At 37.3% G+C, this 12,541-nt stretch overlaps 1 protein-coding gene across 1 annotated transcript in view; it reads right to left on the bottom strand.

Moving 5' to 3' along the window:
- pigk (phosphatidylinositol glycan anchor biosynthesis, class K) overlaps window positions 1-12,541 on the bottom strand; it is an 87,957-nt gene that overhangs the window by 60,986 nt on the left and 14,430 nt on the right. Inside the window, exons 8-9 of the mRNA XM_024281867.2 lie at window positions 11,369-11,479; window positions 9,530-9,702 (exon numbers count right to left, since the gene is read on the bottom strand). Coding sequence (XP_024137635.1) covers window positions 9,530-9,702; window positions 11,369-11,479 — 284 coding nt within the window. The remainder of the gene's footprint in view (window positions 1-9,529; window positions 9,703-11,368; window positions 11,480-12,541) is intronic.

The following is a 12,541-nucleotide window of genomic DNA, read 5'->3' as shown; positions in this document are numbered from 1 at the left end:
TGCAAAGCTGAATGAATAATCAACAAATCATATTATTTGGAGCCAACTTACTGACTAACAAATCAAAATGATTAAAATGCAGATTTCTGGTTGATTTTAAAGTAATTAGAATCATGTTTAAAACTAAAAATAACCTACTACCAAAGAGCATCTATAAACTTTTTCATTTAATAGGCAATAAATACAGCCTGAGAGAACTATGTATGTTTATAAACCAGCAGTGAGAACAAATGCTAAACTTTATTGCATCACCATAAGAGAGGTTCTGACATGGAAGAACTGCAGGGAAGACATGAAAAACAACAATTCAAACCAACTATAAAAAGGTGATATAATAAATAGATATAAAGGTTATTCATTTGTTAACTGTTGTGTTTTTTAATGTTTAATCATAATTGATTGTTTTCAGTCTATGAGTTTATTTCTTGTAATTATGTAAAAATACAGTTTGTATAAATTTTAATTTGGACTAAACTGAAAAAAGCGGCTTGGCCTTGATAGGTTGTTAAACTTCATCTAAACCCCATTTTAAACTTTTCATAAATTCATTAATCGCTTTACTTCTAAATATGATGTTTATTTTTTTTATTATTTCTAAATAAAAAAATAAGAGGACTTATTTTTGGGTTGTAGCGATTCATTTCAACAATTCAATATTTGTGGTTGACAATTCAAATCACTTTCAATTTTGGGTTTAATTTGGAGCAATTCGATTGGATCCAATTCACTGACCTAGAATGGATTCAGGACATCTTCATCAAAAACTTCCACCAGCGTGACTCAGAGAGAAATATCTGGTACTATACAGTGCAGAAGAAGTTTTCCAGATTCCTTGTGTTTCTTCAAGATAGTAAATCAAATATGGAAGTCATAGTGGCTCAGTTTCCTCAGAAGCAACAGAATGGCTGTTTAAACTGAAAATTGGACTTTACCATCCATGTGTTGAAGACAAACAGTGGGGATATTAGTCTAATCCTGCAAAAAAATAAAAAAATCTAAAGCTATTTGTGGAACATAAGAAATAAACGCCAATGGATTTTTGCAAATTAAAAGGTTGATCAATTCCAGCTAAACAACAGTCAACCTAAACAGAAGTTAGTGACCATTAGGGATTCAACATTTCATTTAGTTCATATCTTGGTTTTTCAGTTAAATGTCTGATGTGTGTTTTACAAAACAACAGATTCAGAAAAATCTTCTTTCGTTTTGTTTTGTTTACTGAAACACAAATATCGTAAAAAAAAAATTCATTTGTTTCATACTAAGCTTAGTGTAATGTAATAAAACAATAAATAATAAATCTTTCTTAAATGTAGTACAGTTGCTTAACACTTTGAATGTAAGCATACTGGTATGCAGTAGGAATGCAACAATTTACTTTTCCCTTGACTTGGTTTAACCCTTTAACAACTAAGGCATCGATGGTGACATTTAAACTTAAAACCTTCAACATATCGTAGCGTTTCAACCACTAACACGATAATTCCAGTAGGTTTTGAATGAGAAAAGCGGCTCATTGAGCCGCTTTTCTCATTCAAAATCTACTGGAATTATCGTGTTAACAATTAAAAAAGTTACAGAAAATCAAAGAACATAACACTGGAGCTCTGGTGTTAAAGGGTTAACACAACATATGGTCCGAAAATTGTCCCGTGTGACCATTATTCAAAGAAAGTTCAAACAATCAGGACCAAATACCAATGTACTGCAGGGCTCCTATTTGTTTTGTGACGACACAAAATAGTGCAACTATTTTTTTTTCAAAAGGATTTATATATATACATGTATTATATCTTGGTCTCTTGTTTATCCCCCATATCCATCCACTGCCTCCAAACTGTCAATATTTTGGACAGATGTTTATCTTAGAGCCACAGTGATAAAAATAAAGTTATTGCATGTTTGTGTGCTCAGCATCACAGTCTCCCACCCCTCCTAACTTACAGGAGATGAGCTTTAACTCAATTCTGAGCACTTTCCACTTTATTCTTTATGAGAAAAAAAAGAGGATTTTTCAATCCACTTAACTGATCCTAATGGATGAGGTGACCTCCAGCTCTGATATGACTGCGGTCTCCAGCTGCTGTCTTTGGGTCAAGCACATTTCCTTTGAGCATCTGCCCCACTAAAAGCTCATACACTTTTATGTGGACCCATTTCAGCACTGCAGGTCACAAATTACATTAAGCTTACATTATAATTCAATGGGCCATGGCTTTAGCTTTATTATCATAGTGGTAATTATTCTGAGATACATGTAACCTGCTAGAGGATCTATTCCGATCAACAATCACCTGCAGCTTGAAGTGACTGAGTACCGTAATAATATAAAGTCTGTGTCCATTAAGCACTTCCTCTGTCCATTTCTCTTAATGGAGGAGCCAGCTGGAGAAAACATGGATGTTTAGAATAGCGCACGAGCATAAATGAGGTAAGCGGCCCTCGTATGTCTGCAGCGTCCCCCTTCACACGCCTGAGTGGCAGAAAAGCCGACACAAGTGGATTAAAGTGGCAACACATTCAGTAACAGGACATCCGTGATCTGCTTTCTGTAGGAGCTCCACAACACATTTTAGGTCAAAGGAAACGCTGTCAAGTCTTAACAGACGACTGTGGACTCATTCCAAATGATTGTCCAAATTGTCTTTAAGTGTCAAAAAGATACATTTATTTGTTTATTTTTAATGAAACTCATTTATGATATAGTGTCTCGGGACTCTTTGGATCACTTGAAATTAATCTATAGTTTGGCAGATGAGTTCAGTTAAAGGAAAAACTACTAAAGAAGGATGTTCGACATTTTCAAGCACAATGGGAAAGAAAAAGGATCTCTTTGCTGCTGAAAAGCGAGAAATAGTTGAATGCCTTGGACGAGGATATTTCCTGAAAACTTTAGGAAGAGGTGTGAAAACCTCTAAAAAGTCTGTGGCGTTTGACTGACCACTTTCTTCTGCGTTACAAAAGGAAGAACCGTGTCTTCATTCATGACAATACTCCATCTCAGCCTGCAGCAATACCTCTGCATCATTGACTGCTATGGGTATCAAAAGAGATAAACTGATGGTGTGGTCCCATCCTCCTTGACCTCAACCCTACTGAGAACCTTTGGAGAAAATATCTGTGAGAGTTGAGGCAGATCACATCCAAACTGCAGCTCTGGGAGCCTATTCAGACATCCTGCAAAGAAGCTCTACAAAAAGTTTAATGCCACAACATAGGCGTCCATGTTCAAATGAAACTTTACTTATGAAGATGCTTTTAATTGGAATAGCTTTAGATTTCAGTAAATATTAGAGATGTAAAAGATATTATATACGAAAAATCAATCGAGTAGTGGGAGTAGCAGCAGTATCGTAATAGATACGTATCGCAACTTGACTGAGTAACAGCAGTTTTGGTTGAAAACCACAGATATGAAGATTATTTTGATTAAAAGGCATAAAATCAATTATCGATTTCTGGTAAACTGCAGTTTCTCTTTCTGTTATTTTTTTCTACCGTCTTTGTCTTTGTATGTACATGTGATGAAAACAAAAATACCTCCAATCATAAACTTGTTTTTCCAAATCAATACCTGAGCAAATTTCTCCATTATTATTTATAGCTTTAAATACCATATAATTTAGAAATATCTAGATTTTAGCGTTGACCGTATCGTATCGCCAAAGAGTTAGTTGTATCATTTATGTATCGATTCGTGAATGTATCGAGATGCGTATCGAATCGCGTGAGAGAGAAAGATACACACCCCCAGTAAATATGACCTCCTAATGCAGCAAATTCAACAAATGACCATTTTCGGCTCTTTAGAATCCATCAAATGTTGTGGAACTCTGTTGTCTAATAATGTGGAACATTTAATGTTTTTATTTTTGAACAAAACACTGGTATCTTTAGGGGGCTAGTTCAATAACATTTAATAAATACTCTAATGGTTAGTGACTTAATTATGCAGTCATTTGTTTTGAAGAATCAGGAAAATCATAGAAAAATATCATGTGCATGATAATTTGGAACTTGCTGTAGAGAGTTTGTCAAACAATCATGTTTATAAATAATTTGGTTAGGTCTTTTTTTTTTTGGCTGGAATTATGTTTTGTTTTCACTGTTTTCAAGTGATTGGAGCTCTAATAGGAGCTGCACCAACTTTTGTTTTTATTTTTCAAACCAGATATGAAAAAGTGACTAAATTGATTTTACAGAAGCAATTTAACTTCAACATTGTGTAAAAATGGTTTGGTTTTTTTCTGCGGTCTAGCTCCTTCCTTCTGTTTTTACAGCTAAATTCAATAAATTTGATTTTTTTTTTAATGGACTCAAAAAAAGCCTCTTAGTCCAAAATGCAATGATTCACCCCCCCATTGAATCAGAAAAAATATATATCCATTGCTTAAAACATTCCCTTTTCTTTTATTTACAAAGAATAAATAGAAAATGCATGTGTGCGTTTACCAACAGTAACATTGGATTTCAGAGGACTTAAGGAAAAGAATGAACTAGTCACCATGAATTAATAAACAGAGATTTGCTGTTTGGTGATCACTTGCGGGGCTGCACGGTGGCGCAGTGGTTAGCGCTCTCGCCTCACAGCGAGAAGGCCCCGGTTCGAATCCCGGCTGGGACCTTTCTGTGTGGAGTTTGCATGTTCTCCCCGTGCATGCGTGGGTTTTCACCGGGGACTCCGGCTTCCTCCCACCGTCCAAAAACATGCTTCATAGGTTAATTGGTGACTCTAAATTGTCCCTAGGTGTGAATGTGAGAGTGAATGGGTGTGTGATTGAGGCCCTGCGACAGACTGGCGACCTGTCCAGGGTGTACCCCGCCTTCGCCCATCAGTAGCCGGGATAGGCTCCGGCACCCCGCGACCCCGGAAGGGACAAAGCGGTCAAGAAAATGGATGGATGGATGGATGGTGATCACTTGCTTCAGATCAAGTAATATCAAAACGATCTGTGTATTTTCAAGGATTTGTGCAATCACCCAATCATTAGCCCGGAGAGCAAACACTGAGAAACTTTCAAAATGACCCGTTTCTATTTATGTAAATGTGTGTCATTTCATTCTTCTGTGCATAAAACATGTCAATACTTCTGGAGAGAGCAGCTGCAGCACATCAACTTGAAATATACATTGTAGGTAAATTAGAAAAAGAAGTGAATTTACTGAACAGTGAGGAGGTAGAGGAGTGTGAGTTCTTGCAACAGTTCCAGAGCGGAAGAAGAAAAAAGCAGAAAAAGTGCTTTGTGGATGCCCTTTTTCCAAATTACAGGAGCAAAACGTCGATCCACTCTTTGCTTGTTTCTGTCAACATGACTAAGATCTACTATTGATCCTTCTGTTTGAGTCTGACTTCTTCCTGTAACACGTCATCCTTTTATAGACTGCAGTCCTTTATGAAATGGGGCATGTATAATATAATGGCCAGCAGGCAGCGGTGCACCAACAGCACTGTTTAAATCCATTTATAGAACATCCTGCTATGACTTGACTGTGTCTCAAACCCCACAGGTAGCATGTGAAAACTCAGGGAAGTGGTGTATTAGATCTAGCAAAGTATTGTAAACACATTTTCATTTGTTTTCACTACGTTTTGACTAAAATAAACTGATTTTCCATCTAAATGCAGAAGGAAATACTGTTAATGTTCTAGACTCATGCAAATTGAGGCTTTTTAAAGGAAATGCACAAGAAAAATGTTTCAATTTCACTTCACCACAGTGATCTGATGTGGTTAATCCACATTTTTGCTGTTATTATTGCATTTTACAACAATTCACTCCAGAAACTCGTTTAGGATCTTCTTTGGCATCATGTCTCACTTGTGATCGTCTGAGTAGAGTTGGTCAATTATTAAAGACCCACTACAATTAAAATTGTGTTTATCATATGGTCTTGTAGCATTTTTCTCATGACGGCAGGCTCATGAAGAAAATTAAGCTTTTGAGTATTTCTCTATTCAACCCATTGTGAGTTCAACACATTCTCATTCCCACGTCGTCACATATTGACGTTCGGCTAATGCCCCTTTCGCATCACTTTTTGACATTTTGGGTGTCCCCAACTTGTCGTTTTTCTGACGTGTTGGCTGTCAATGGTCTGCAACCCTTGGGACGCGGACCCAGTGTCCGTGCCCTAACAATAACCAGGTACTGGTTTGCGTCCGGTAGTACCGGGTTTGGGTACAGGTGTGTTACGCGTGGCGCTACTGGACCGGTTCTGGTTCACGGCCCAGAGGTTGGGAACCCCTAATTTTACGAACAATTGACACGGAAGGGGCGATAACCAAACCTCAATATGTGACGACCTGGGAGTGAGAATGTGTACGGCTGGACGACTAGAGTTCATTTTAGTTGGGGTTTTGTTGGAGGGCTGCTCGCAATTTTTGTTGCACTGCTAATGTTAGCTAGGGGTTGTGAGGAGCTGTAAGCTAGTGGGAGAGCATGTAATCAGATAGATGATGGTACATTAGCCCAGGCTTACTCTGCGCCAACGGCCCCACCTACAACACAAGTGAATTTCTAATGAACTCCTGCAGAAACTATGTCCTAAAAAAATGATACAGATTCTCGATTTTACCCAAAAACATCATTAAAAGTAGGGCTGGGCTGAAAAAAAATCGATTAATCGATTTAAGCTTAATTGTTAAACAATCGATTCACAAAAGACATAAATTGATTTAGCACACAAATGGTAAATGGCGTATACTTGTATAGCGCTTTCTACCCTCCTTCGAGGGCCCAAAGCGCTTCACAGTCACAGACCCATTCACCCATCCACACACACATTCATACACTGGTGGTGGCTCCGCTGCCGAACACTGGCGCCAACCTCCCACCAGAGGCAATTCGGGGTTCAGTGTCTTGCCCAAGGACACTTCGACACATGGGCAGGCAAGGCAGGAGTCGAACCTGCTCACTTCTGATCAGGAGTCGACCGCCCTACCACTGCACCACGGCCGCAGCTAAAGTCTGCTAGCTTGATGCTAACGTTCAATAGAATTTCCCATCGGACAGCTAATGCTAACGCTCGGTTGACCAAAAAAATACATTGCTGACTAAATGAACAGGCATTACAGGCATTAATTTTCCAAACTATTTTAAGGAAATAATTTTTAAAGTAACTATTTGTGGTCTAAAAATTCGTTTTTTTTCCCTCATTGTTGTCTTCTTCTTGAATAAAGTGTACTTTTATAGCACGATCGCACTTAGTGGTCAAACTGAAATGCCCTCCAGGAGAAACAGAACAATGTTTACAATGTTAATGATCTGAACATTTTAGTTAGAACTTCTCCTTTAGAGAATCCATGTAACACTGGATGATATTAACAATCTCATTATTTCACTAATAAATTTTACTATATGTGAACTGTATCAGATAAATATAAATATATTCAAATTAAATAAAAGATTTTAAATGCATTTCTAAACAAATGTGTATAAATTTGTAAGCTTAAAATTGAATTGAATAATCGAAAGAATCGGAAAAAAATCAGAATCGAATCAATTCAAGCTCTTGTGAATCGAATCGTTTCAGGAAATTATAACCGATACCCAGTCCTAATTAAAAGACCACTGGAACACTTTGACAATAGATCAATAGATGATTGGAGTCTAATGATGCTGCAGAAATCATCTAAAGGGATGGTTCAGCAACTTCTTTCAAACTCCCATCAGCAGAAGATGCTGCTGGTGCAAACTTCACACTGTTAAACATCAAATGGTAGTAGGGATTGCTGGGTTGTTGCATCAGAAATGGAGATGTCTCTTTCTCCCAGGTCTGCATTCTGGGTAACTCAATAACAACGGTGGTGTTTTTCTGTATAGTAGCAGACTAATGTGCCACCCCTGATCAATAGGAGAGTAATAGGGGGGAGTTGTGTGCAATGGCCAAGTAGCCTGGGGCCGAAACCGCTGATGACTAAAATCTGCACTGCAATTGCTTCTAATTACTAATTAGTAGCCGGCCACATTAGATTCTCTAAAGCCTCCCAGAGGTTCAATTAAACCTGGCCTAATGAAATAAATAAAAGAGTGTGAGTGCAGGGCATTGAGTGGGGGGGTGGAGGAGGGTATTCTCTTAAATCAAGCTTTAATGTTGATTCCATCTTTTAGCAAAGCTGTGAAATAATCCCTACTCCCCAACTCTTCAGTTCATTTATGAGGGACGGTCACAAAGAAGCAGGAATTCATTAGTATATGCATTAGCTGTGGGTTTTTCCTGATGACTGTGTTTAGTGTGGGATTAGTGTGTTTGTGAAAAAGCAAATATGAAGTCGCCAGAGACGATGAAGAAGCTGGACAGCTCTCTGCTGCCATCTTGTGGGCTGAGATTGTCCACAATTTGTACTAGAGTTGGTACATTCAATTCCCCACATGATGGCGCTGCCTGAAGGCATAAAAACATTCTAGATGAACTTACTTTAATGATTTCATTTAAAGCTACAAACAGAATTGAGTGACATAATTTCCACAATCAATTCACCCCCCCCACAGTGATTTCAGCTGAGTGGTTCAGTCTACACAATTGATGGGCAAATCAATAAACTGGCGGGAGACAATTTAAACTAGAATCGAAATGTTGATGGCTGGGAGTGAAACAGGAGGAAAACTGTGCCCACAGCTATTCAATTAAACACTGACCTTAATGAAGGAGGATTTACCCAGTTTGTCCCAGAAAACACTCTCAAAAGAACTTTGCATCCTTAAAACAACATTTAGGATTTGTATTTCTGTTCTGATTGTCAGAAAGAAAGCTGATTTTGAAAATATATTAACCCTTTAACACCTGAGGTGACGTTGGTGATGCTTAAACACAAAATCTTTAAACATACTGTAACTTTTTAATTGTTAACACGATAATTCTAGTGGATTTTGAAGGAGAAAAGCAGCTCATTTAGCCGCTTTTCTCCTTCAAAATCCACTGGAATTATCCTGTTAACGGTTGAAAAGTTACAGTAAATCAAAGAACATAGTCCCGCTAATTATGATCTAATGTCAAAGCGTTCCTAGTGGCCTTTTATTAATGTTTCAGCATAGTTTCTGCAGATGGGCAGGAGTTCATTCGAAATCTAACTGAGTTGTGGGACAACTCCGTCATTTGCGCCTGAAATCCTTAGCTGGAAGTCCTCAACCGAAAGGTTGAAGTCACATTTAAAAGTTTAAAAGCTGATACTTCTGAAAATATAATTTTTAAAGGGTTTCCTTTCTGTTTAAGCAATCGGCTAAAGTTGCCAAATTTCCACTTCCGGCGAGAGATTGTTTCTGGCGTCATCGTGCATGTGACCCCTCTATTTTCTAAGTCCCAAATGAGCTCCTTCTTCATGGGATTCTGTTTCACAATTTAAATAAAGAAATAATCTTAATTTCCTTAATATACATCCACCATCAGTAAAACAAAATGCCACAAGAACATGTTAAAAACACCCAAAACATTCATTTTTACCAGAGTGCAAAAAGAGCAACAGAAACACTCCATCAAAGGCTCTCATAGGTCATGATTCTCCCTGTAAAGACTGATCACTTGAGCTCACCTCTCCTCCGCTTGCTGGATTGGGTGAGTTAAGTTGAGGACCTCTGTGGTGATCTCCACCTTGCGGACACTCCCAAAGAAATCTGTGATGAGAACGCTCCCCGGGTTCCTCAGGAATAAATCAGTGCGGTGGCCCGGAGTGGAAACACACTGACTTCTGGGACAAACTTTGAACTGAAGAAATAGAAAAAAAACACAAATATACTTTTGTTCACTGCAGGTTATTTTGTTAGAAAACATTTCTAAGAACAAAATGTTTCATCAGAAATGTAGGTAGTTGAAAACAATGCTGGTGATCGACTTTGGAAAATGAAACGTGTGCATTTGTAACACTTTATAACCTCTATGAAAAGATAAAAACTAAAGAGCTTTGCATGACTTCCTTTCAAAATAAAAGACATCTTACACCATAATATCATGTCAATGCAGCAAATACAGTAGGAAGTGTAAAGTCATCAATGTTTTAAAAAATAAAACAGGGTTTATTTTACTGCATTTCAGCCACAAATTCATAAATATAACCAACAAAAACTAAATCAGAGCTAATAAAGTGACCCTATCGTATATTAAAACCACTTTAGATCCTTGATTTAAAAAAAAAAATAGAAAAATCTGCTTTATATTCCAGTGGATTTTAACTTAACGTAGCTTTAATTCTGCTTACGGACAGTAAATTGATTTTCTGTGATAAATGAAGCTCAAAATTGGGTCCAAATGTGTCAGTAGGAAGCTGATAAACTATTGATGGATTGATGGAGAATTAAGACTACTGTTGTTAAGATCCTCACTGAATTCTGTCCTTCAGCTGTTTGTGAATGAGTTGAATAAAGTTTAAGTCACTTACTTTTTCCTTTACAGTTACTTTTTACAATGTTTTAAAACATTTTACTTTAACCAAAGAGGGGTAAAAGAGCCACATGTGGCTCCCGAGCTGCAGTTTGCAGATCCCTGCCTTAAACATAAGAAAAGTTTCTTGTAAAGTAGCCTTATAAAGACTATTCATGAGAGCAAATGGTTTATAAATTAACATTAAAGTACATTTTTTCACATGAAAATGTGTTTAAATGCAATGCATTGTGGTCTATATTTGCCATTTTAGGTAGCATCGATGCACACTGGTTTTAACAGACTTCTAGGAAGTTTCTAGAGCACTGAGTTTTTGAATTGTAGATTCACACAGCATTGCAAATGCTTCACTACTGAGTAGTGAAGGAATTAGTCTGGAGTTGTGAGAGGAACTCTTAGTGCAGCAAATGTGTCCACAGTTCCTGATTTATCTCTGAGTGAGGATGAAATGTTGCTAGAGGCGAGACACCCTTCATTTCCAGGCCGACACGGGTCAAGCAGCTCTGAACTGATTCTGATTTATCTGCTTGATAAAGTGAACCGATGCCGCCTCTCTTCTTTTAGCTGCTTAACTCTTTATATGTTCTCAAAAGAACTGAGTCAGTCTTCCTGCCAGTTGTGTTTACAGTCAGCTGCTATTATTCCAACTGACAGTCGTGTTTTTTTGGCTGAAAATGTCAATGAAAAACATGAATGAAACAAAGACTGACTGATGACAAGAAAAACATAGAAGTGAAGACAATAGAAAACTGACAAAGTGGAATTTCTGATTTGATCAGAGAAACCGTTTCTGTTTGCTTTCCAAATGTCATTTTTTACTAAATAAATCAGTTTTAAAATGCTGAAATGTGCTTTGAAAACATAGCTGCCAAATCTTTTCATACAATTGAAAGCTTTAATTCAAAGAAGTAAATTTGTTTTTCAGAACAAATTTTAAATACAACCAACAGGAAATCTTCACAGGATCAGAAAATCCTGAGAGTTGAATTCTCACCAGATCGTTCATGTTGGTTTTGCTGGACGGATGGATGTCCTCCAGGAACTCCAGCAGGTAGAAGGTGTAGCGGTCCATCAAATGGACTCCTATTGCCAGATCTGGCTGGTGCTGAAACAGGAAAAAGACGTTGATTCAACATTCGGGTCTCACAGACAAAATACTAAATCCGTTAGATTTCACTAGAGGTGCAACGGATAATCAATAGCCACGGTTTTCGCACATGCATTATAAAATGAACTGTCTCTCCATACCAAATGCTACTAACATCAAATTCATGTACCGATACTGTACACCGTCTTTGTTTAAATAAGTGTCAAAGTTGAGGAGTTGGGAGGAGCTTCCGTCAAAAACCTTTTCTCAAACTCATCATGGAGGACGACGTGGATACTGAGAGATCAGGTTTATTCATTTTGAAGAGCTGAATAAAAGCATCGGTACACGTCATCATGTCTGGGTTCAGATCTCCCAATGAGGAGCAGCAGCTACTCCTGCAACAGAGTCAGGGGAAGGCAGTACGGCAAGCCAAAAGGGTCAAAAATCCCCAGGTGCCTCACCTGTATGGAGCTAAATCTGAGCCAATATCATTTGAAACCCAAATAAATCAAACTGAAAAAATGTAGGTGTTTTGTCAAAAAAATGTAAAAAGTCCAAAACCTTTTGCTATTGTAACTTAAACTTAGTTATTTTCAGCTGCAAATATTCTGTTTTTTAGGCATCAAAACTCAAAATTTCAATTTCAAAACTTTTTTTCAGTGTCAAATTTTTGTTTCCTTTTAACTCTTTTTTTCCTTTTTCAAATCGGAAATTTCAGTTGCAAATCTTTTAAGTTTTGTAACTGAATTTTGGAGTTTTGAAACCTAAAAAACAGAATATTTGAAGCTAAAAATAAGTTTTTTTTTTAGAATAGCAAACATTTTTGGGAGTTTTATATATATATATTTTTTGACCAAACACCAATATATTTTTCAATTTGATTTATTTTGGTTTCAAATAATATTGGCCCCGATTTAGCTCCATACACCTGCACATGTACTACAGATAATAATGATTAGAAATATTTAACTGTCCCCACAGTTAGTTTCAATACAACAATTAATACAATAAAATAATGAAAGTGTGATTTTAACTTTTTCATTTAAGATTTAATTTGGACATGGGGGGGGGGGGGGG

The sequence above is a fragment of the Oryzias melastigma genome, linkage group LG17 (genome assembly GCF_002922805.2).
Source record: "Oryzias melastigma strain HK-1 linkage group LG17, ASM292280v2, whole genome shotgun sequence".
Classification (NCBI taxonomy): domain Eukaryota; kingdom Metazoa; phylum Chordata; class Actinopteri; order Beloniformes; family Adrianichthyidae; genus Oryzias; species Oryzias melastigma.
The sequence above is the reverse complement of the archived record's forward strand: the minus strand, read 5'-3'. Positions and strand labels throughout refer to the sequence as shown.